Source organism: Somniosus microcephalus, chromosome 9 (genome assembly GCF_052327205.1).
Source record: "Somniosus microcephalus isolate GS21.2 chromosome 9, FLI_Smic_1.0, whole genome shotgun sequence".
Lineage (NCBI taxonomy): Eukaryota > Metazoa > Chordata > Chondrichthyes > Squaliformes > Somniosidae > Somniosus > Somniosus microcephalus.
The window spans coordinates 131,739,461-131,762,954 of record NC_140995.1 but is presented as its reverse complement, the minus strand read 5'-3'; the positions used below and the strand labels follow the sequence as shown (position 1 = coordinate 131,762,954).

General features: G+C 47.8%; 1 protein-coding gene across 3 annotated transcripts in view; it reads left to right on the top strand.

Annotated features, from left to right (window-relative positions):
- The first annotated feature begins 978 nt into the window (after positions 1-978).
- Positions 979-23,494, top strand: part of trmt11 (tRNA methyltransferase 11) — a 95,234-nt gene continuing 72,718 nt past the window's right edge. Inside the window, exons 1-6 of one of the 3 annotated variants that reach the window (XR_015079549.1) lie at positions 979-1,127; positions 5,217-5,282; positions 19,134-19,207; positions 21,094-21,175; positions 21,272-21,364; positions 22,746-22,880. Coding sequence is in view for 2 of the 3 variants with exons in the window: in XM_085997194.1 (XP_085853320.1) it covers positions 996-1,127; positions 5,217-5,282; positions 19,134-19,207; positions 21,094-21,175; positions 21,272-21,364; positions 22,746-22,880 (582 nt within the window). In the remaining variant the exon portion in view is untranslated. Of the gene's footprint in view, positions 1,128-5,216; positions 5,283-12,276; positions 12,440-19,133; positions 19,208-21,093; positions 21,176-21,271; positions 21,365-22,745; positions 22,881-23,494 lie in introns of those variants that run through there. The other 2 variants (XM_085997194.1, XM_085997195.1) reach the window with 2 other exon arrangements.

Below are 23,494 nucleotides of genomic sequence, written 5' to 3'. Positions count from 1 at the left end.
GAGTCTGTGCAGAAGGATTCATGTTAGAACTCAAACTGTCAGTGTTTCACAGCTTCAAACAGTTGTGAAACACTGATATTTCATCTGTCAAGAAATCTTGACAGATGAAGTTTCAGTCTGTGATGTTACCTGTTGCCAGGTGGCCCTTAATTGGCCTGCTGAGCCTGCTGGGCGGGCTTAACAAGGTCAATCAAGGGAAAATCGCGCGGATTGGCCGGGCGTTGATGTAGGCGGGACTAAAACCGAAAGTTGAAGTCCCGCCTTCCCGACAGGTTCGGGAAAATCTACCCCATGGTATTAAAGGGATGGTGGTAACTTGGGTAGGCTAAGGGATAGGAGGCAGTGAGTACAGAAAATAAGGTTCCTGCAGCAAACACTTTCCATGAAAACTGCAAGAAATGATGCAACCAATTGAGCTTAATGTTCGGGAGAGGAGCTGAGGGGAAAACTATATATGTCTATTTTGCTTTGCCGGGCAGCAATCTCTGATGGAGAGGATTGGCAGATGATCTGATTTCTAACCTCTGCTAGGGTTACTTTCAGCTAGTTGACTGACTCGCAGTCTTCTGCTGCTGAGACATAGGAGGCAATTTCAAGGGAATGTAAACCTGAAGCAGAAAGATTCTTTTTCAGTTTCCTATGTTTCTATACTGTAATTACTGTTCGGTATACAGAATTTAATTGTAATCGTAAGCTTTGTTTTAACTAATTTCTATTCCATGAATATGGAAAGATTTGGAGGGTCTTTTGTATAAATCAAGACGGTTACTTCGAAATGTTGAAGAAAACAATTTTAAAACAAAAAATATTTCCCAGGCAATAAATAAAAGCATATATGCTAACAGTACTGAACGAATAGATTAAAATAATACAATTTGGAAGTAGTAAAAAGCAAGTATTTGTTGATAAGAACATAAAACCAGGGGTAATAATGTAAAAGGTTGTGTGCTCTTTGACTGTGGAGAGTAAGTCAGAGCCGGAACCGATGTCCGGGGATGAGGCGGCGGCGAGGACCGGGGGCGGGGATTGTTGTGCTGACGGATGGGAAGATGGCGCTGTCCCAGGCGAACGTGGGTCGCAGGTTTTTACTTCTTTTAGCCCAAGAAAACCTGGAGTTCCGGCTCCCGGTGAGTGTGGCTCCGAGTGCGGCTCGGTGTGGGATTGTAACCAGAGCAGAGACTGAGCCCCGCACTGGTCCAGGCCGCGAGTTTGCAGCATCTTCTGGATTTATTGCGAATTTCCAGCACCCGCAGTAATTCGCTGCTGTTTACGTGGAAACAAGTGCGAGCGGCGCATCCTGGATAGGGATAAGAGTTCAGCCTGTTTAGAAATGACGGATTGTTCTCCCGCCTCCTTCACTCAGAGAATTCCAGGGGCCCGCAGTCTCTCGGTGACTGGTCCCAGTGGCAGTGCAGATAAAGTGTGAGCTCACCGTCCTTGGCCTCTTGCATTGTTCCACGGAAGCTCAACGTAAACTCGAGGAACAGCACCTCATCTTCCGATTAGGCACTTTGCAGCCTTCCGGACTCAATATTGAGTTCAACAATTTCAGATCGTGACCTCGGCCCCTATTACATTTTTACTTTTTTTTCCCCACCCCTTTGTTTTGGATCTTCCCTCCATTTTTTTCTCTCTCCCACACGGCAGCTGTCTCCCATCCTGCCAGTACACTTCACACCTAATCTTGCGTCTTTTGTCTCCACTGTCCTATTACCATCTCGTCTGGTTTTGAATACCTCTTAATGTCTCTTTTACTTCTTTTGTTCTATCGCAGCCCTGCCTTCGATCTATTTTATTTCCTTTCCAGTTTGAAAAAGGGTTAGACCCAAAACGTCACTCTAATTTCTCTCCACGGATGTTGCCTGGCCTGCTGAGTTTTTCCAGCATTTTGTGTTGTTATTAAAGTGTGAGCTCTGACCGCTTGACCAGAGGGACTGCAGTGCTTCATCGCCCCAGGAAATAGAATTCTAATTTAATTTGTTAAATTTCCTTTTAATTTTGGTTGTTAGTCTTTATTGGTTGTGCCCCTTTAAGAAGGGGGCACATGCTTCATTCTAAATCGGTGATGGCAATTGCCATCCACCAGTGCAATAAAAAGAGTTAGCTCTGACAGCTTACAGCAAACGCTCCAGACGATCCCCATGCTCAGGCAGCGATAGTCATGTTGTAAAATGTGTTTGGCACTGATGATCTGCAGGGTTGTGCCAGTCTCTGCCATTTCTGGTATTTTCTTGTCGTGCCTTTTAAAGGGTGGAATCTCCACCCTCCCCCTGCAAGGCAAATGTCAGGGGGACAGAGCCAGGTTCCCTGCACCAGGAGTTCCTGCTTTCCTGGCTCTGTCAGGATTTGGTGTAGAACCTTTTGCTGGTATGATGAGTGAAATGAAGCATAGGGGCGGAAGTGGGCCCTACAATATGGGACGAGGGAAGGTCCAGGCCAGTGAAGTGGTCTGGACCCCTGAAAAAAAGGTGCAGCAAATTTATATAAAAAAAAAAAAAAAAAATCTTGCTTAGTCCCCTCCATCCATTGGCAGTCCGGCATCACATTCTCCAGCTACTTGGATCGATGCTAGGGCTGTCGCACTTCACCATTTTTATCAACAATCTGGATGAAGGCATCGCGGGAACTTTCCACAAGTTTGTGAATGACACCAGGCTATGTCACGTTTTAAGGACCTTGGATGTAAAAATAGATTTGTGGTGAATCTGAATGAAATGGTGGAATGGGTCTATGTCTGGAGACCAATTCACAGGGAGATCTACTAATATAGTTAAATGTATATGATGCACTTGGGTAGGGTGACCTCCAAACATGTGCACCATTCAGCATTGGTGCTCAAGGCTGCTGAGTGGGAGGTGTACCTGAGGGTATCGTGTATGAGGCATTGAAGATCCATAACCATTGCTGCGAGGCTATCATGAAAACAAATAGGATGTTGGAATGTACTTCCAGGACAATTAAGCATAAAACAAGAAGCACTCTTTGTGTAGGGCCTCGGTCAGGCCACATAGGATCTTACAGCACAGAAGGAGGCCATTTGGACCGTCATACCTGTGCTGGCTCTTTGATCGAGCTGTGCAATTCAGTCCCACACCCCAGCTTTTTCCCCATAACCCTGCAAATTAGTTCTCTTCAAGTACATATCCAATTGTCTTTTGAAAGTTCCTCTGGAATCTGTTTCCACCACCATTTCAGGCAGTGTGTTCCAGATCATCATAACCCTGTGTGAAATAATTATTCCTCATTTCCCCTCTAGCTCTTTGGCCAATTATTTTAAATCTATTTAAATCTCCGGTTACCAACCCACTTGCCAGAGAAAACAGTTTCTCCCTACTTGCTGTATCAAAACCCCTCATAATTTTGAATATGCCTATTAACCTTCTCTGCTCAAAGGAGAACAATCCCAGTTTTTCCAATCTCCTGTTGTTTAATTACTGTTTTTCCTACCAATTTTTGATTCCAATCCGCCTGGGCCAGATTCCTTTTCAACTCACTGAAATTAGCCATCCTCCAGTTAAGTATTTTTACTCAAGCAGTTAAACTTGATTGTAACTTATCCTTTTCCATAACTATTCTAAACCTGATGATATTTTGATCACTGTTCCCCAAATGCGCTCCCATTGAAACTTGCTCCGCTTGGCCCACTTTATTCCCCAGAACTAGATCCAGCACTGCTTGCTTCCTCGTTGGGCTGGGAACACTCTGATCAAAAAAATCCTCTTGTACACATTTCAGGAATTCCTCCCCCTCTTTTCCCTTTACACTGTTACTATCCCAGTCTATATTAAGATAATTGAAGTCCCCCGTTAGCACTAATCTATAGTTCTTGCATTTTTCTGTAATTTGCTTCCCACTATTTGGTGGTCTATAGTATACACCCAGTAGCGTAATAGTTCCTCTATTGTTAATTCTAACCAAATAGACTCTTGTCTTTACCCCCCTCAACTACATCATCCCTCTCCAGTGCTATAATAGTTTCTTTGATTAATACTGCCACCCCCTCCTTTTTTTCCTCCCCTATCTTTCCTGAATACCTTGTAGCCAGAAATATTAAGTTCCCAATCCTCCCCTTCTTTGAGCCAGGTCTCTGTTATTACCACTATATCATAGTCCCACTTTTTAGCCTGCTTCAAATTTGCCCCCTGACTGATCCCTCCTATTTCTGAACTATTCTTTACTCTGGTGCTATTTGCCTCTCCCAGTCCTCTGTGCATCTTGTTTTTCTTCTCTAACATTTCATCCTGGTGAACCCTCTGCCAAATTAGTTTAAACCCTCCCCCACAGTATTAGTTAACTAGTACTAGTGATGATTGGATGAATCCTTTGGGAGTGTGATAACCTTGTTTTATTTTCTGTTCTAGCCCATAATTAATGAGTAATTTTTGTAATGCGGTAAACTTTGCTGATGGTACCATCATCTGTGTTTCATGAGATGATGATTTGGTAGGTTAGAGCACTGTTGTTCTACAGTCCCAGATGAATGATTGCTCTAATGTGTGTTAAAGGTTCTAAGTGAGCTTAATTTGGGTTGTTCATTTCACAGTGTGTAATTCTTCAGTACCACCCTTTTCGGTGTGTGTTGCATTATCTGGCATGAGAAGTATCCTTCTGGTGCAAAATGGATAGTGTCTGTCTGGTGATGCATTCTGGTCCAGTGAAAGGAATACAATCCATTGTCAAGTTGAATATCAACACTGGTGAAGTTTCCCACCAGCATTGCTGATTCACCCTTCGTGTCATTCAGTGATCCTTCTAAGCATGAGACAACCTGACTGCACCAGTCTCTGAATGGCGGACAGACTGTCTGCATTCTTTGCAATTCAAAGTTATTGACATAAAGGTTTGAAGCAAGTGTCATCATTTTAATGCTATCTGACTGCTAGTTGATAATTCATTTGACTATTCCCACTTGCCCAGAGTGATTTTCAAGATTATTTTATCACCAGAGGTATAAAGGATTTTACAAGTCTTCAATCCTGTTTAATATCTTGTTATTCCTTAGTGCAGTTATGTAGCTATTATTAAGCACAGCTAAAATGCCATGAACAAAAGATATAGGAGGGATATTGCAGCCCAGATCAGAAAGACCTGTACTGTGACCAAGGAAGTGCTTGTTAACTGAGTGCATGTTTTGATTCAAAAGGGTTTTTGATTCGGCTGTTTCTCAGATTTTATATGTGTGCTGTGTAAACCAAATATCTTTTCTTTTGTTACAGGAGCTTAAATCCCTGTTTTCTCTTTGTGATGGACAGTTAAGCTGTGAAGAAAACTTTGATGAAAAGGTAGGGTACAGTATGTCCTCAGTTTGTACCATCAAATACTAATTTAATCACGTGCTACAGCTGCAGAATATTGGATTTGTTTATAATTATGTGAAATCTCAAGTTCATTACAGTCCTTGATCCACTCCTTGGTATCTTGTTATTTTCAGTAATATATATATTGTAGGAACTGGGGTTCCTAGCCGAAGAATTGAGATCGACTCAGAAAATCAAAAACAATAAAATTTAATGAACAAACGAAGCTGTACAGGAAACTGTAGGATACAATGCAAATCGGTCTGGTCTGCTTGAAAGCCTCTCTGGAAACTGCCAGCAGGTTCCGAGCTCAACTGCCAGCAGGTTCCTAGCTCAACTGCTAGCAGGTTCCGAGCTCTACTGCTAGAAGGTTCCGAGCTCTGACGTCATCACGTTCTTCCCGCCATTGAGAGATCACGTGACGGACGCATCACGCGGAGTACAGGAAGGAAGCCCTAGTACAGTTAACAGATACATTAAAGGTGCAGCCCCCAGCTGTACTACACTGCTGTAAAAGGAATTATATACAATTGTCCGTAATCCTCTGGTGGTTCCGCCACATGCGCCCCCCCCCCCCCCCAGAATTGCTTTTAACAGAGAAGGTAAGGCGAGAAGGGGGTCTGACGAGTCTGTCCGACCGACTGCGATACCCCGGCAGCTGGAACGGAGCGCTAGAAGACGAACTGGCCGTTGGCTGTGGTTGGGATGACGCCGCAGGCGGAGGAGAAGAAGAGGCCGGCTGTGGTCGACCCGGTGAGGCAGGCACTGGTGACTCGGCGGATGACTGTGGCTGTACTGGACCGGCAGTCGACGGTGGACGACCACGATGAGGCGGCTGAGTGGTGACGACTGGTTCACTCAGATCCAGGTGCGCTGGTTTCAACCGGTTGATGGCGATGTGGTCAGGCTTGCCGCCGACGTCGACTGTGAAGGGCTTGTCACCTGACGAGATGACGCGGAACGGACCTGTGTAAGGCGGTTTGAGCGGGTTTTTGCGAGCATCCTGCCGAATGAACACGTATTCTGCGCTCTTAAGATCCACCGGGACGTGGGAGCGCTGCAGGTCATGATGTGACGTAGGCACTGGGATGAAATTCCTAGCCGCTTCCTGGTGGCTGACGAGCTGCTGAGCTGGGGACCAGGGTTCCGTGTGAGGAGGAAGAAAATTGCCAGGCACTCTGAGTGGTTGGCTGTAAACCAGCTCTGCTGAAGAAGAATGCAGGTCGTCCTTAGGCGCCGTGCGAAGACCTAGCAGCACCCAAGGGAGCCTGTCCACCCAACTAGGCCCACGGAGACTAGCACGCAGTGCGGCTTTAAGGGACCTGTGGAATCTTTCACACAGACCGTTCGCCTGTGGATGGTAGGCGGTGGTACGATGAAGCTTGGTGACCAAACCTTGAGCTACGGCGTTCCAAAGCTCAGAGGTAAATTGAGGCCCCCGGTCGGAGGAGATGTCAGCCGGTACCCCGAACCGAGCTACCCACGACGAGATGAAGGCTCTGGAGATGTCTGCCGCTGTGGTGGCAACCAAAGGAATTGCCTCTGGCCACCTGGTGGTGCGGTCTACCACGGTGAGGAGGTGAGTGTACCCACGAGAGGAAGGGAGAGGACCAACCAGGTCCACGTGCACATGGTCGAATCGACGCTCCGGAACCGGAAAAGTGGTGACTGGGGCCTTAACATGGCGTTGTATCTTGGACTTCTGGCAACTCAAACAGGTATTGGTCCAGTCACGGACGTCGAGATGCATGCCCTTCCAGACGAATTTATTTGCCATGAGACGTTGTGACGCTCTCATGCCAGGGTGTGACAACCCGAGGATAGCGTCGAAAATTCTCCTGCGCCATTCGACTGGAACGATTGGACGTGGGACGCCCATCAAGATGTCACACAGGAGTGTGGTCCCTGCAGCCTGGAAACTGACATCAGCCACTTGTAAGCTGGAAGGTGCGGTCCGGTATGCCTGCACTTCAGGGTCTGCCTTCTGTTCTTTTGCCAAACCAACATAGTCGACTCCCAGGTGTACTGTGTGGAGCTGGGCGTGGGAGAGACAATCCGCCACCAGGTTGTCTTTGCCCGAGACATGTTGTATGTCGGCTGTAAATTGACGTTTAAGATGGCGTTGTTGCCGTGCCGACCATGGTTCCGCTGTCTTGGCCATCGCAAAAGTAAGTGGCTTGTGGTCTACAAAAGCCGTGAATGGGCGTCCTTCCAGTAGGAAGCGAAAATGGCAGATGGCCAGAAACAATGCCAACAACTCCCTATCAAAAGTACTATACTTGCGTTCGTTCTTCCGCAATTGATGGCTGAAGAAAGCCAGTGGTTGCCATGTGCCGTCGACCCACTGCTCCTGTACTGCCCCGATGGCATAATCAGATGCGTCGGTGGTAAGGGCAATGGTTGCGCCTGGAAGGGGATGTGCCAACATGGTCGCAGCAGCCAAAGCGTTCTTAGTGTCGAGGAAAGCCTGGTCCATCTGGGGTGTCCAATCGATCGGGTCTTTGCCCGATTTACCTCTGAGGGCCTCGTACAAAGGTTGCATCAACAATGCCGCCTTGGGGACGAACCGATGATAAAAATTGATCATTCCCAGAAATTCCTGGAGGGCCCTGACGGTCTGAGGAAGAGGGAACGAGGTGACTGCTTCCACCTTCGTGGCCAGCGGGACGGCGCCTTCTGAGGTGATTCTGTGTCCCAGGAAATCAATGCTGTGCAACCCAAACTGGCACTTGGCCGGGTTGATAATAAGGCCATGTTGGCTGAGACGAGAAAAAAGGGTACGCAAGTGCGTAATGTGTTCTTTCGTGCTGTTACTGGCAATAAGGATGTCGTCTAGGTAGACGAAGATGAACGGCAGATCGCGCAACACGGAATCCATGAGACGTTGGAAGGCTTGTGCTGCATTCTTCAGCCCAAACGGCATACGAAGGAACTCAAAGAGCCCGAAAGGTGTGATGACGGCAGTTCTGGGGACGTCCTGAGGATGCACGGGCACTTGATGATAGCCTCGGACGAGGTCTACTTTGGAAAAGATGGAATTCCCTGCCAGATGGGCTGAAAAATCCTGAATGTGAGGAATTGGGTATCGATCCGGTGTGGTAGCCTCATTTCAGGCGTCTGTAGTCGCCGCATGGTCGCCATTCGCCGCCCGGCTTAGGAACAATGTGTAATGGCGAGGACCAAGGACTATTCGAACGTTGAATAATACCCAGGCGTTCCATTGTATGGGACTCCGCCTTGACGGCCGCGAGTTTACCGGGTTCCAGCCTTCGAGCTCTCTCATAAACGGGGGATCCTGTCGTGGTAATGTGGTGCGTCACACCGTGCCTCGCGACTGAAGAAGAAAATGTGGGCCTGGTGAGCTCAGGGAACTCACTGAGAAGACGAGAGAACTCATTTGGAGATGGGACTGCACAGGCAACTGACCAAGACATCGCGGTGCTTCGGTGGCAGGTGGAGGCACCGATTAGCCGGCGGTGCCGGACGTCGACGAGAAACCCGTTTGCGCAGAAGAAATCTGCCCCCAGGATGGCCTGTGAGACTTTCGCCATGATGAACTCCCAAACAAAACGTTGGCCGCCAAAACTCAACTGGACCCTACGCTTTCCGAACGTGCGAATGGCCGCACCATTGGCTGCCTCGAGGAGGGGGACCTTGACCGCCGGATTGAAGATCTAGCTTCGACGCTGGTAGGATACTGCACTTGGAGCCAGTATCACAGAGAAAACCTCACCCTGACAGGGAGTCTGTAATGCATAGGAGTTTCCCTGCGGACCCGACGGCCATCGCAACTCTGGCGCGTCCCTTAGGCCTTATTGATCTTCTCAGAAACCGCTGGTTTGAGGTAGTTTTTTTTTTGGGTGAGAAACTGCAGGGCGGACGGCAATTTCTGGCCTTCGTGCTGAAACGAGCGTGGTATGCACACCAGCCTGCAGGAGGAGGAGTCGGATTCGCTCTTGTGGGGGATGGGCGCCTCGTGGCTGCACAAGATTGTTGTGAGACGGTGAATATTTTATCCACTTCCGCGGCGAGTTCAGCACAATCCGTGATCGCGGAATTTGCCAAGGCTGTCTGTACTGGCTCTGGTAGTTGACCGAGAAACAGCTCGCGGAACAGAAAACATTGCGCTTCCGAGCCCAAAAGCGTGAGCATTTGGCTCATGAGCTCTGAGGGTTTTGAGTCCCCGAGGCCAGGCATGGAGATAAGTCTGCGAGCGCGGCTCCGACTTGGACAGACCGAAAATCTGCAGTAAACGTGCTTTTAAAGCTTTGTACTTGCCATCGTTCGGTGGACTCTCGCGGAGGCTGACGACCCGCGAGGCCGTGGCGCTGTCGAGGGCAGAGACCATGTAATAATAACGGGTCGAATCCGCTGCTACTCCCCGGATTGCAAATTGGGCTTCCGCCTGGAAAGACCACGCGGCTGGTTGTTGCTCCCAAAATTGCGGCAGTTTGAGGGTGACGGCGTTCGTGCCCATGATGTAACTTCAACGAAAATTGTTCGAAGAAATCGGGGTCACCAATGTAGGAACTGGGGCTCCTAGCCGAAGAATTGAGATCGACTCAGAAAATCAAAAACAATAAAATTTAATGAACAAACGAAGCTGTACAGGAAACTGTAGGATACAATGCAAATAGGTCTGGTCTGCTTGAAAGCCTCTGGAAACTGCTAGAAGTTTCCGAGCTCTGACGTTATGACGTCATCACGTTCTTCCCGCCGTTGAGAGATCACGCGACGGATGGTATGAAGTCATCACGCGGAGTACAGGAAAGAAGCCCTAGTACAGTTAACAGATACATTAAAGGTGCAGCCCCCACCCAGCTGTACTACATTGCTGTAAAAGGAATTATATACAATTGTCCGTAATCCTCTGGTGGTTTCGCCACAATATACTGATCTGTTTGTGGGATTTTTCTGTTTGAGCCATGTATGCTTGTGATGGCTGGCTGTGCAAGTAAATGTTTGTACATCAATATTCAAGAAAGAACCTTTTGATAGCAACAGAAGGGTATGAGTAATTTTTAATGGCTGGTGATGACCAGCATTTTCCACAGTCAGGTCATATTGTTCTACACCGTGCATTCCAGGCTAAAATACAAGCCCTAATTTTTCTGTCCTTGTGGTGTTAATCGTGTTCTCCCAGGTAAGTTTTTACCTTTTTTACCACCGAACAAATAAACATTGATCCCACTCAGCTTCATACCTACGAAATGAGAAACTTCCTTTAAGCCAAAAAGCAAAATACCGCAGATGCTGAAAACCTGAAATAAAAGCAGAAAATGCAGGAAACACTCGGCAGATTAGGCAGTGTCTGTTGAAGAAGGAACAAAAGTTAATGCTTCAAGTCTTGTGACCCTTCATGGTGGACCTTGAAGTCTTTATCTGGAGTACGTTCTTCACTTCTTACAAGTGGTGTTCGACATGGAGAAAAACTGATTTGCTGGGTGGGGGTGGATGCGGTGACATGGCAGCTTTCCTTGGCCTTGTTTGACTCAATGTTGAGGGCTCACAGTGTCACAGCTATTTTTCTGTGTCCCCGCCTCCTTCGTCCCACCATTGTCGACTGCTCTGCAATTCCCTCCCTAAATCCCTCCGCTTCGCCACCTCCCTCTGCTGCTTTTAAAACTCTCCTTAAAACCCACCTCTTTGACCAAGCTTTCGGTCACCCCATCTAAAATCTCCTATGCCTCAGTGTCCATTTTTTCTGTATGCCTGTGAGGCACCTTGGGACATGTTAAAGGTGCATTATGAATGTTATGCTTGCAGGGGATAAAAATGCTCCTGACATCAAATCCCATGCCACAACAGGATTGATAATGGAAAAAATACAGAGATCACAAACCCTTGCCTCCTTAGTGTGTTTAGAAATGAAGAGGGCGAGGTGTCCCAGAGTTCTGACCGGGATCTGCAATTCCTACCTTTGAGTGTTGGCTCACAAAATTGCAGGGAGTATAAGGCCTGTTAAAGGGAATATGTAACAAAAGGGATGAGCTGTTTCTGCCTGTGTATCTATTACCATAATCTATTATTGCATTTATTTCATGATTCATAAAACACTAAGGCCTAGAAATTGGGTATCACCCCGCTTGAGGCGTTAGAACTGGCGCTGCGCAAAGTTTATAGCCAGACGAAACTTATCGCCGCCTGGCGCGATATTGGGTTGCATCGCCTCCAAAGGGGATTGAGGTGCGAATTCAGACGTTGCACGGGCCTCCTAAGGCGCAAAACTTCCGGCGCTACCCAATATCGGCGCGGACGGGCGCAGCGCAGGTGATCTCAATTACCGATAACCACGAGACTTCCAGGCGCCGGCCGGCTCTTAAAGGGGTGGGTCAGTCAGCCTCAGCTTCCACACTCAACGCCCTGTAGGCCTCAGAATCGGCGCTCTTTTCTGGCGCAAAAAACTTGGTCAGGGTGGAGAAGGTGAGACAGAGAGCAGAGCGCTTCAGCACTGAGGCTCTGGAGGAGTTGGTGTCCGCAGTGGAGCGCCGTCGAGATGTTCTGTATCCTGACAATGGCAGGAGGCCGAATCAAAAGGATTACGCCGAGCTTGGAGGGATGTTTGTCAGAGGGTCAACTCCAGCAGCATGGCGACCAGGAGCCCTGTTCAGTGCTTGAAGAAATTCAACGACCTCACTCGGGTCGTTAGGGTGAGTGTTTATGCAAACTTCTGATTCCCTCCATCTGCACCTGACTTCGCGCACCCTGTTGCCATGATGCCCCAATGGCCATCTGTCAGCAAGCACCCATGGCCCTTTCTGGGCACACACATGCACATTTGACTCAAGGCATCATGTAAGGGCTCTTGCACCATGGGGGGCATGAGATGACCTCTCAGGGCATCATGTAAGGGCTCTTGCACCATGGGGGGCATGAGATGATCTCTCAAGGCATCATGTAAGGGCTCTTGCACCATGGGGGGCATGAGATGATCTCTCAAGGCATCATGTAACAGAGCTTCCCCTTCTTTCCCCTGCAGTCCAAGCTGGCGACGATCCGAAAGGACCAGCGTCGAACCGGTGGCGGGCCTCCACAAGTGGTCACTCTCACGGATCTCGAGGAGAGAGTACACCAGATTCTTGGAGGACGTCTGAGTGGTCCTGTTACCACTGCAGCTGCTGACCCCCTTCTCAACAGCGAGGGTAAGGCTCTCACCTTTTTCAGCTGTCTCCTTCCACTTGGTCCCCACGCCAGCATGCTTTCTCAGTGTGCAGCCATGTCAGAGCCTTGCCGCAATCTGGCATGCCTTGCCGCCAACCTGACCTTTTGCTAAAGCCACTCTTCCACCTCCCTGCTTTCAGATGCTGCATCACCAACTCGGGATCTGCGCCCTGAAGCTGCCAGTGCCAGTGCCTCCGGAGGCGAGGATCAGGGGGAAGCCGGAGCATCCGTTCCAACTTCAGGGGAGCGTACACATCTGCAGACTGGGGATAGTAGTTCCCTGGAGGGGAGGGGGGGGGTGCTCTGCTGATGAGCCAGTTGCCGGAACAAGCGGCATGCAGCAGCGCGGGGGGGGGGGGTAGGCAAGTTCGGCCACCGGCTCCCCGGAGGGCAAGGCAGGGAGTGATGACTGCTGCACAGAGTGCAGAGGAGGTGCGTAGCCTTGCTGAAATGAGCACCCAGGCCCGGCTCAGGCACACTGAGCTGATGGCTGCAGTGGGGAGGTGCCTCAGTCGATAGAAACACTGGCAATGAGTGTGTTGGACTTTGGAGCAGCAATGGAGAGGACTGTCCAGGGCTTCGGGGCAGCAATGGAGAGGACTGTCCAGGGCTTCGAGGCTGCTATGGAGAGGACTGTCCAGGGCTTCGAGGCTGCAATGGAAAGGACTGTTCAGAGCCTCAGACAATCCCTGGAAAGGTCTGTCCAGGGCTTGTCCAAGGCAGTAGAACGGACTGCTCCGGCCTTATCCGAAGCAATGGAAAGAACTGTCCAGGGCTTCTCCGAAGCACTGGCACCTGCCACACAGGTCCTCACTGCTGCCACGCAGTCACTTGCTGGCCTCGTCCACACCCAGATTGAGGCAACGCGAACTCTCACTGCAGCCACCCTATCTGCATCAGCTAGGATCACCCCGGGCCCTTCCAGTACCATACAAGGCCAGGAATCAGTGGAGCAGGCGATTGTGGCGGTTGAGCCGAACTGGTCCCCTCAGAGAGCCAGTGTGTCGTCCGACCATGGTGCAGGTGTCCTCTCTCGGCAGGTGACCATTGCTCATGCCACCGCTGGTACGTCTGCAGTGCAGCTGCCACCACCTGCAGGGCACACTGCTTCCAGCCATGCTCAGATCAAGCAGCCTGCGTCCGCACCCTCCAAGACCAGAGGTCGGCCAGGCCATCCCTCAGGGGCTTCTGCGCTTCCACACAGTCAGCAGGCGTCCCCCAGCCTTGACCCCGCCACTGGGGTTCAATTACGTAGGAGCAGCAGGGAGGGAAGGGGCGGACTGCGAAAGAGAAGTCGTTCTCCATCAAGGGGCCAGCAGTAGAGGGAGGTGCAGAGACGTTTCTTTGGCCAAATTCAAGGACTCCCTCACCTGTTGTGATTGTTGGAAATGGTTTGTTTAGTTTTGCGGCTTTGCCGAAGAGTTAACTTATTTTGTTAATTATGGTTTCTGTTGACATGACGTTGTTATGCTGGAAGGAAGGACTTTTGTGACAATAAAGAAAAGTTTTAATTTGCAATGGTACACATAACTATTTACAGTCATGATGGCCTTTCAAAGATCCGAAGTGCGCAGGACGAATGAGACCCATCATTCTGCCAGAGGGGCCTGGAACCGAGTCCTGATGAGCCTCTGACGGATGGCCCTTCCACTTTCAGGAGCCCTCCCATCTTCTTCCTCCTCCTCCTCCTCCTCGTCCGCCTGCTCTGCTGGACCTTGAGGGACAGCTGGCACTGGCTGGGTGCGTCGAATCGCCAAGTTGTGGAGCATGCAGCAGACGACGACGATGTGACCCACTTGCTCCGGCGAGTACTGCAGGGCTCACCCCGAATGGTCCAGACAGCGGAAACGCTGTTTGAGCACACCCTACAATGTTCCTGGTCGCCTGATGGCTGCTGTTGTACAGCTCTTCTGCTGGGGTGGCGGCCAAACGGAGTGGTGTCATGAGCCATGGGCAGAGAGGATAGCCCTTGTCCCCAAGAAGCCAGCCTCGTGGGCGAGCTGGCCCCTCAAAAAGGTCACAAACTGAGGTCTGCCGCAGGATGAAGGCATCGTGGCTGCTCCCTGGGAATTGGGCGTTGACTGCCATGATCATTTGGCGGTGGTCACAGACCAGCTGCACGTTGAGGGAGTGGAACCCCTTGCGGTTGCGGAAGTCCTCAGGATTGAGCAATGGCGCCCGCAAAGCCGCGTGTGTGCAATCAATCGCCCCCTGCACCATGGGGAAGTCCGCAATAGCGGGGCAGTCCGCAATAGCAGCGAAGCCCTGCGCGCGCTCCGCCTGCTTCTCCAGGCTCAGAGGGAAGTTGATGAATTGACGCCTTCATCTATAAAGGGCAGCTGTAACTTGCCGGATGCAACAATGGACTGCAAACTGAGAGATATTCGCAATGTCCCCAGTGGCTGCCTGAAAGGATCCGGTGGCATAGAAATTGAGGGCAACAGTCACTAACGGACACCGACAGAGAGGTCCTGCACCGTAGACGCGGCTGCAGATCCTGAGCAAGCAGGTGGCACAGCTCAGTTACAACCTCCTTCCCGAATCGGAGCCTTCGCGCACACACTGCTCCTCCGACATTGCAAGGTATGAGACCCGCTGCCTGAATACCCTCGCAGCGTACCCTCAGATTGGCCGACCTCCATTGCCCCTCCTCCTTCTGGCCAATCCCGGCCCCCTCTCCCGCCGTCTCTCTGCCCCTTCACAGTGTCCGGCCATGAGGACGTTGCCATCCAAAGCAGCTCCCATTCCGATGCCAGTCGGTCAAAATGCTGTTAGGTGTAGTGCTCCAACTGCTCTGGACAGGTTTGAAGGTCCCAAGTATTCTAAGACTAAATTCCAAAAAATCTGCTCCACAGTAGCTCACCAACCCTCTCCAGCAACGATCACAATGAACAGGCCAAGTGGCTGCAGCTTTTATACTAGAGCTGTCCCCTTTAAATAGCGCCCCCCGACTACGAGAAGGACCTGGTAGCGTTCCATCGAACTGTCACTAACAGCGCTAGGCGCAAAGGTTCCGGGCGCCACCGAATATCCGGTCCGGGGCGCTAAAAAGGCGTTGCACACTGAAATGATGTCATGATCTGCCTGCGCCCGTGGGCGCGCGCAAAGAGTTAGCGCCGGCGCTAAAAGAATACTCAATATGGGAGGTGGCGCCATATTCACTGCGCCCGCCCGAACATTGGGTAACGCCCCAATTCTCAGGCTCTTTAGGCGCTAATCGCTGGCACTACCAACCGAATTTCTAGGCCTAACAGTTTGTGATGGTATTTGAATTTAGGGCTGTTACAAGTCATTTCTATATTGTGTGGGTTTGTGTGTTTAATGAGGCTTCTCTTCCCATTTATCTGATTTGGAGTTTTATTGCCAGTTCTAATTCCTGAAGCAGTTTTCATTCCCTTTGCCAAGAAAATCATGTAGATGTGTAAAGCTTTACTTTAGGAAATGTTTGAAGTTTCAAAGCACATATTTGTTGGAGTCAAGAGATTGATTGATTAAGAGGGGAAAAATAGAGTGTGAGAGTAAACTTGCAAGGAACATAAAAGCGGATTGTAAAAGCTTCTACAGGTATGTAAAAAGAAAAAGATTAGTGAAGACAAATGTAGGTCCCTTACAGTCAGAAACGGGAGAATTTAAAATGGGGAACAGGGAAATGGCAGAGCAATTAAACAAATACTTTGGTTCTGTCTTCACGGAAGAGGACAGAAATAACTGCCCTGAAATGCTAGGGAACCAAGGGTCTAGTGAGAAGGAGGAATTAAAGGAAATTAATATTAGTAAAAAAATAGTGCTGGAGAAATTAATGGGACTGAAAACTGATAAATCCCCAGGGCCTGATAATCTGCATCCCAGAGTACTAAAAGAGATAGCCATGGAAATAGTAGATGCATTGGTTGTCATCTTCCATAATCTATAGAATTTTGGAACAGTTCCTGCAGATTGGAGGGTGGCAAATGTAACCCCACTATTTATTTAAAAAAGGAGGGAGAGAGAAAACCGGGAACTACAGACCAGTTAGCCTAACATCAGTAGTAGGGAAAATGCTAGAGTCTATTATACTTCTTCTTCTTAGGCAGTCCCTCGGAACCGAGGATGACTTGCTTCCACATTAGAAATGAGTTCGCAGGTGACTGATTAGTCCAATACGGGACCTACAGCCTCTGTCACAGGTGGGGCAGATGGTGGTTGAAGGGGTGGGTGGGTGGGGTGCTTGGGTTGATGTGTGCTCCTTGCGCTGCCTGCGCTTGGCTTCCGCTTGCTCCCGGCGGAGAGACTCGAGGTGTTCAGCACCTTTCCGGATGCTTCTCCTCCACTTTGTGTGTTCTTGGGCCAGGGATTCCCAGGTGTCAGTGGGGATGTTACACTTTTTCAAGGAGGCTTTGAGAGTGTCCTTGAAGCGTTTTCACTGCCCACGTGGGGCTCTCTTGCCGTGCCGGAGCTCCGAGTAGAGCGCTATTATAAAGGATGTGATAACAGGACACTTAGAAAATATCAACGGGATTATGAAAGGGAAATCGTGTTTGACAAACCTACTGGAGCTTTTTGAGGATGTAACTGGTAGAATAGATAAGGGAGAACCAGTGGATGTGGTGTATTTGGATTTTCAGAAGGCCTTTGATAAAGTCCCACATAAGAGGTTAGTGTGCAAAATTAAAGCACATGGGATTGGGGGTAATATACTGGCATGGATTGAAAATTGATTAACAGACAGGAAACAGAGTAGGAATAAATGGGTCTTTTTCGGGGTGGCAAGCGGTGACTAGTGGGGTACCGCAGGGATCAGTGCTTGGGCCCCAGCTATTCACAGTATATCAATGAATTGGATGAGGGAACCAAATGTAATATTTCCACGTTTGCTGACGACACAAAACTAGGTGGGATTGAGAGTTGTGAGGAGGATGCAAAGAGGCTTCAAGGCGATTTAGACAAGTTGAGTGAGTGGGCAAATACATGGCAGATGCAGTATAATGTGGATAAATGTGAAGTTATCCACTTCGGTAGGAAAAGCAGAAAGGTAGGCCTAGAAATTCACTGGCCTTAGCGCCGCTTTTGAGGCGCTAGAGGGCCTAGCGGCGAAGTTATGGCCAGTTTTGAAATTGACAGGGGCCCTAAATCGGCGTTAGGCCGGTAGCGCTGCGCCGGCACCGATGACGTCATCGGTGTGCGCAGCGTCCCGGTTGCCATGGTAACCCGCCCGAACTCGGAAATTGAGTTGCGGCCGCCTCGCCCGTGGCAGCCGCAAGCAACGTTCTGGCAGAGGTGCCTTACAGAACGTGGCGCCGGCGCATTAAAGGCCCCGCGGCGGCCGGCCGCTTTCCCCGCCGCCCGCCTGGCCACAGCTCCCTCCCCGGACTTCCCCCCCCCCCCCCCCCCCCCCCCGGAACAGAAGCAAGCCCGGCACTTGTCTGAGGTGCCGGGCTCATTTTTAAAAAGATTATCGCGGGCCGCGGCCGGGTGCAGGCAGCTCCTCCTTAAGGGAAGGAGGAGGCCTGCACTTCCTGAACCTGCCGCACCGCAGCGGGCGCCGCAGCGCCGGAATAGCGCCGAAATTCAGCGCATAGCGCCAGTTTTCAGGCGCTAACAGCTTTCAGCAGCGCCGGCAGCCGTTTGGGCGCAGAAGTAGTGAATTTTTGGCCCGCCCAGCGCGACTTAGCTCCGGCACTAACTTCCGGTGCTAAAGCCGTCGCTGCGCCAAAACCCAATTTCTAGGCCGTAGAGTATAATTTAAATGGTGCTAAATTTGGAAATGCTGATGTACAAAGGGACCTGGGTGTCCTTGTACACCAGTCACTGAAAGCAAACATGCAGGTGCAGCAAGTAGTTTGGAAGGTAACTGGTATGTTGGCCTTCATTGTAAGAGGATTTGAATACAGGAGCAAGGATGTCTTACTTCAGTTGTACAGGGCCTTGGTGAGACCACACCTGGAGTACTGTGTGCAGTTTTGGTCTCCTTACCTAAGAAAGGATATACTTGCCATAGAGAGAGTGCAGCGAAGGTTCACCAGACTGATTCTTGGGATGGCAGGACTGTCGTATGAGGAGATATTGGGTCGACTAGGCCTGTATTCACTAGAGTTTAGAAGAATATGAGGGGATCTCATTGAAACGTATAAAATTCTGACACGGCTAGACAGACTGGATGCAGGGAGGATGTTTCCCCTGGCTGGTGGGTCTAGAATGAGGGGTCACGGTCTCAGGATACGGGGTAAGACACTTAGGACTGAGATGAGGAGAAATTCTTTCACTCAGAGGGTGGTGAACCTGTGGAATTCTCTACCACAGTAGGCTGTGGCGGCCAAGTCACTGAATATATTTAAGAAGGAGATAGATAGATTTCTAGACACAAAAGGCATCAAGGGGTATGGGGAGAGAGCAGGAATATGGTATTGAGATAAAGGATCAACCATGATCATACTGAATGGCGGAGCAGGCTCGAAGGGCCGAATGGCCTACTACTCCTATTTTTCTATGTTTCATGATGGACATAAAGGTTCGGATTCTCATAATGTTAAATGACCTCTGAAAATTTCCTAGAAGTGAATTTCCATTTAATGCCAAAGTCTTTTAATTTTGATTCACATTCACTAACATGCTGGTCTTTTTTAAAAGCTTCATTAACAGACTTTCTAAGGTCAGCACTGTAGGTGATTTAATGTATAATTATATTTTCCTTTTCAGTCTCCCTTCTGGATTCTACACATTCCCTCCGAGGAGATGGCAAAAAGAATCATGAGGCGGACGGTGTGTGCAAAGTAGGTGTTTCATGTAATTGTAGTTGATGCACAGGTGTTGAAGAATAACGGTTGCCTTTCTAGTTGCTTTTATATTGCACCATGGCCTATGCTAGTGGTGCCAGCTCCTGATTTGTGGGTCTTCTGTAACTGGCTACAACCCAAGAATAAACTCTGGGATTCATTAACGCTGGCTGCTGGGCGAACCTGGTTTAAAAATGAATTGTAGCGCTCTACAGGAGACTCGTGTGTCAGGAGCCAGGGTCAATAGTATGGGTTTTAGTGGAATATAAATGTGACTGCTATTGTAAAAGGCATGGCACCAGCATTCAGTTGAATGCATCAAGAAAATATTATACTTGCAGAAATTCTTTAGTTATTGCAAAGTCTGAGTCCAGCTGACAGCTTTAGTTGCTTTGTTTTTCTGAAGTAAATGATGAAAATAGTTTTTTGTTTGTCTTCCTTCTCCCCTCGTCCATTCTCTTAACTTTTATCATCCTTCCAAAAATCTATCTACTGCATTCACTTTATCTGTTCAATCAGTCACTTCATCAAAAGCTGTATTAAATTTATCAAACACAACAATGCTTACTAATTTTATCTCAAATTATGGATTCTAAGAATTTCCCACAGCCGACATTAGACTAACTGGTCTATAGTTACCTGGTTTGTCCTCTCTCTTTTGAACAAAGGCGTTACATCGGCTACTCTCCTGTCCTGTATAGGGATATATTTATTTTGTACTCTACCCATCTCCAATTGGAAGATTTCCCACTGATCTATTAACCTGTTTTCTAAATTTTCTGCCCATTTAATTTGGATCAGATCCTTTTTTATCTCATTGACTTCTGCTCTTTACCAATCCAGCACCCTTATCTTTAACTCATTATCCTTTTCTTGCACTGAACCAAACTATTTCCCCATTGTTCTCAGATGAGTTATTCACCATATTTCATTTCTAAGAACTAAATTAAGCAATGCTTCTTTCCTTGTTGGACTAGAAACATACATTCCTGGATGCACTTTTTAAAGCAGTTCCCATTTTGACTACATGTATTACTACCTATATTGGGATGGTTAAAATCGCCCAATATTATGTTGTTGTTCCTACATTTTTCTCTGAACTGTCTGGAGATCTTTACTTCTGTCTCATCTCTACTGCTGGATGACCTGTAATACACACCAAAATTGCACCAGTTTCCTTCGTATTTCTTAACTCTATCCATATAGAATCTGTCAATCCAATTGCCTGGAACATCATTATGCTCTAGTGATGTAATAAAATTCTTCACTTAAACAACCACCCCACCCTTTACATCCCTCCCTATCTCTCCTGAATTTAAGTTCCCAGCCCTGTCTAAACTTAAGCCACATCACTGTTCTAACTACTATAACATATCCCATCATCGATAGTAATCCCTCTAATTCTCCAATACTGTTTTTATTGCTTTGTGCGTTCACATGTCCCAGTGCCTAGTTTCTTTGCATTCCCATCAGGCTGATAAAAAAGAAAATGAGACGGGAAGCTGGGAATGTCCCCTCCTGCCTCATTTACATGTATGCGATGGCCCTTTATCCTTTGCAAGTATAGGCCCAGCTCTGCCCCCACCTCCCTGGGGAAGCCCTGGAAATTCTGGGGTAGTGTAAAGTGGCATTGACCAAGCTAAATTGGTTGCCACCCCTTTTTCCTGACCTTTGTGCCTGGGTCATGGGCATTCCCTGGGTGCAAGGGTCAGGAATATTGGCCCCTATATCTTTAAGGAAAACTCTTTTACAGCATGATAGTTTACAGCAGACTAATGGAAGTTTTACTGTACAAGCTGTTCTCGTGTTGTTATACCATATAGCAACAATATCCATGTTTGAAGTAGTTATTTTGGACACAACAACCATGCTTTACTTTGCAGATCAATATTTGAATTGTGGGGTCAAGGAAGAACACATGAAGAGTTGCATAACTCACTGAGAAATTATCCTGCAGACAGAATGGTGTGTATGCACAGGAACTATCTACATTGTCTTGTGTATATGTAGCTAAAACTATTGGACTGAGTTTAATTAACCATATTTATTTTCCTATTTTAGATCCCCTTCCTTCAGTGTGGTTCAACATATCAGATAAACGTTTATGCATTCAATAAAACATTGCCACATAACGAGAGGATTCAAAAGATAGATGTATGTATGATACGATATTGCTTTATTTTACTGTCTCTGGTTTAGTCTATGTGTACTTTCATACTGTGATTGATTAGCCTAGAGTTCTGAGAATATTGTGATTGGAAAAGAGCTTCCTTGATGCCTCAGTTGGTAACTGTAATGCTAAGTGTGGAACTAAGCCACACAAAACAGGAAGGTCCTGGGTTTTATCCCCAGTCTCTATTGGACTAGATGGTCTCAGCACATCTAGGCTAGAGTTTCTGTTCCAAGTACTATCTAGTGACTCCTGCGGAAAATGTGGACATAGGATTAGGCTCTGTTTTGATGCTCTTTGCAATAGATCAGCTGCTGACGCTCACTATCATCACGCACATGGAAAATTAGATCCTGAGTAATGGCAACTAGGGATGGGCATTAATGCAGCCTTGGCAGTATTGCCCAGATCCTGAGAAGATGTCAAATAAAAACTCCTAGCAGACAGAGCAGGAATGTGGAAGTTGCATGTGTGTTAGGAAAGGAGAGAGTGGAAACCTGCCTGAAGGTCAGGGAGAATGATGGGGGGAGGGTGCCTGCTGGTTAGAAAAGGTACATTAGCTCAAGAAAAAGTGGTAAGGAATCCTTTGATACATGTGTAAGGTTAGGATAGCCTAGTGGTTATTGTACTGGAATAGTAATCCAGAGGTTGATGGTAACTTGTGAAATTGAATTCAGAATCTGGGCTCAACAGATAAATGATGATTCTTCATCAGAAAAATGCAAATTGCCAGTTTGTCGGAGAAACCCAACCGGGTCACTAATGTTAGTCAGCGAAGGACCTGCCACCTCTACCCAGTCTGGCCTACATGTGACTCCAGTCCCATACTACATCTTTGACTCATAAGGCTCTCGGCAACTCTGGATGTGCAGTGTCAATACCTCCCACATCCCAAGAACAATAAAAAAAAAGTGTGTCTGGAGGACGGGAGAGACAATCTGACGTGTTCTGTACATGTTACACCAGAGAAAATGTCCAGTGTATAATTCCCCCAAACCCAGCATAAAAACGAACCTATATCCCTGAATTTCACTGCAGAAGTTGTGAAAAACAAATGCTTATGTTTCATTTATTTCTTATATTTATAAAGATGGACTTTAAATGTTTTTTTGTCAATCCAAATGATCTTACGGTTATTAGAAAGTTTGAATAAAGCCTGGGTCATTCTTGCATAAGACATAATTATAAAAGGCCTTGGAAAGTAAAATTGTCACAACACTAATATACTTTAATAATATATTGAAAGCATATTGATCTAATTATTGAAGCTTTCAAAATGTTAATAAAATATTTGTTCTGATCGGTGAATTGTCTTGGGTGTTGCATGTGATTTTTGTTTTAACTTTTGTTTTATGTGTTATACAGAACTTAGGATTTCTGCCCTTTCAAGGAACAGTCAATCTAAAGAATCCAGAGCATGTATTCTGGTTACTTGAAGACTATGGTACAGACCCGAATAATGCTCCAGAGAAGCCCTTTTGTATTTACTTTGGAAGATGGGTGAGATTTTTAGAGTCCATACCTTAAGGGAAATTGAGTGTTCGTTTATAATTAAACTTTTTCTTACACTCTTCCATCAGTGGGTAAATGCACTGTCTGATGTTGTACAGAGTCGTACAAACAGAAAATGTCAAACTTTTAACCCTGGTCTGTACTGAGATAGTTGAACTCAACCAAACTGGCAGTAGGATGCTTTAATTGGCTTCAGTGCCTGGTCTGAGTGGGATCCAGCTAGGATTCCAACTGTGACTTGTGGTAGAAATGCATGGTGGGGGGGTGGGGCAAAAACCTGCATTGTTTTTGGGGCATCTAGGCTGTTATTGGGGTGGGTGGAGGTTAGGACAGGACCCGGTTATGCCGGTCTCCACCCCGTGAGTCCTGAACTGGGGATTTCTTTCGCCAAAGGAGTTGGGCGCTATTTCTGTTGTGTATGTACCTTTAAGAGAATAACTGGTCTCAGACTGCAATACCGGCAGTGACCACCCCTGTATAAAAGGCGCTAGAGAGCCTCTGTTTTGTTAGATTCGTTTATGCCTTTCACCAGTAAAGTTCTGTTTGTTTCTCTCCTGCTAGTCCGTGTCTCAATCATTCACGGACTTAACACTGGCGATGAG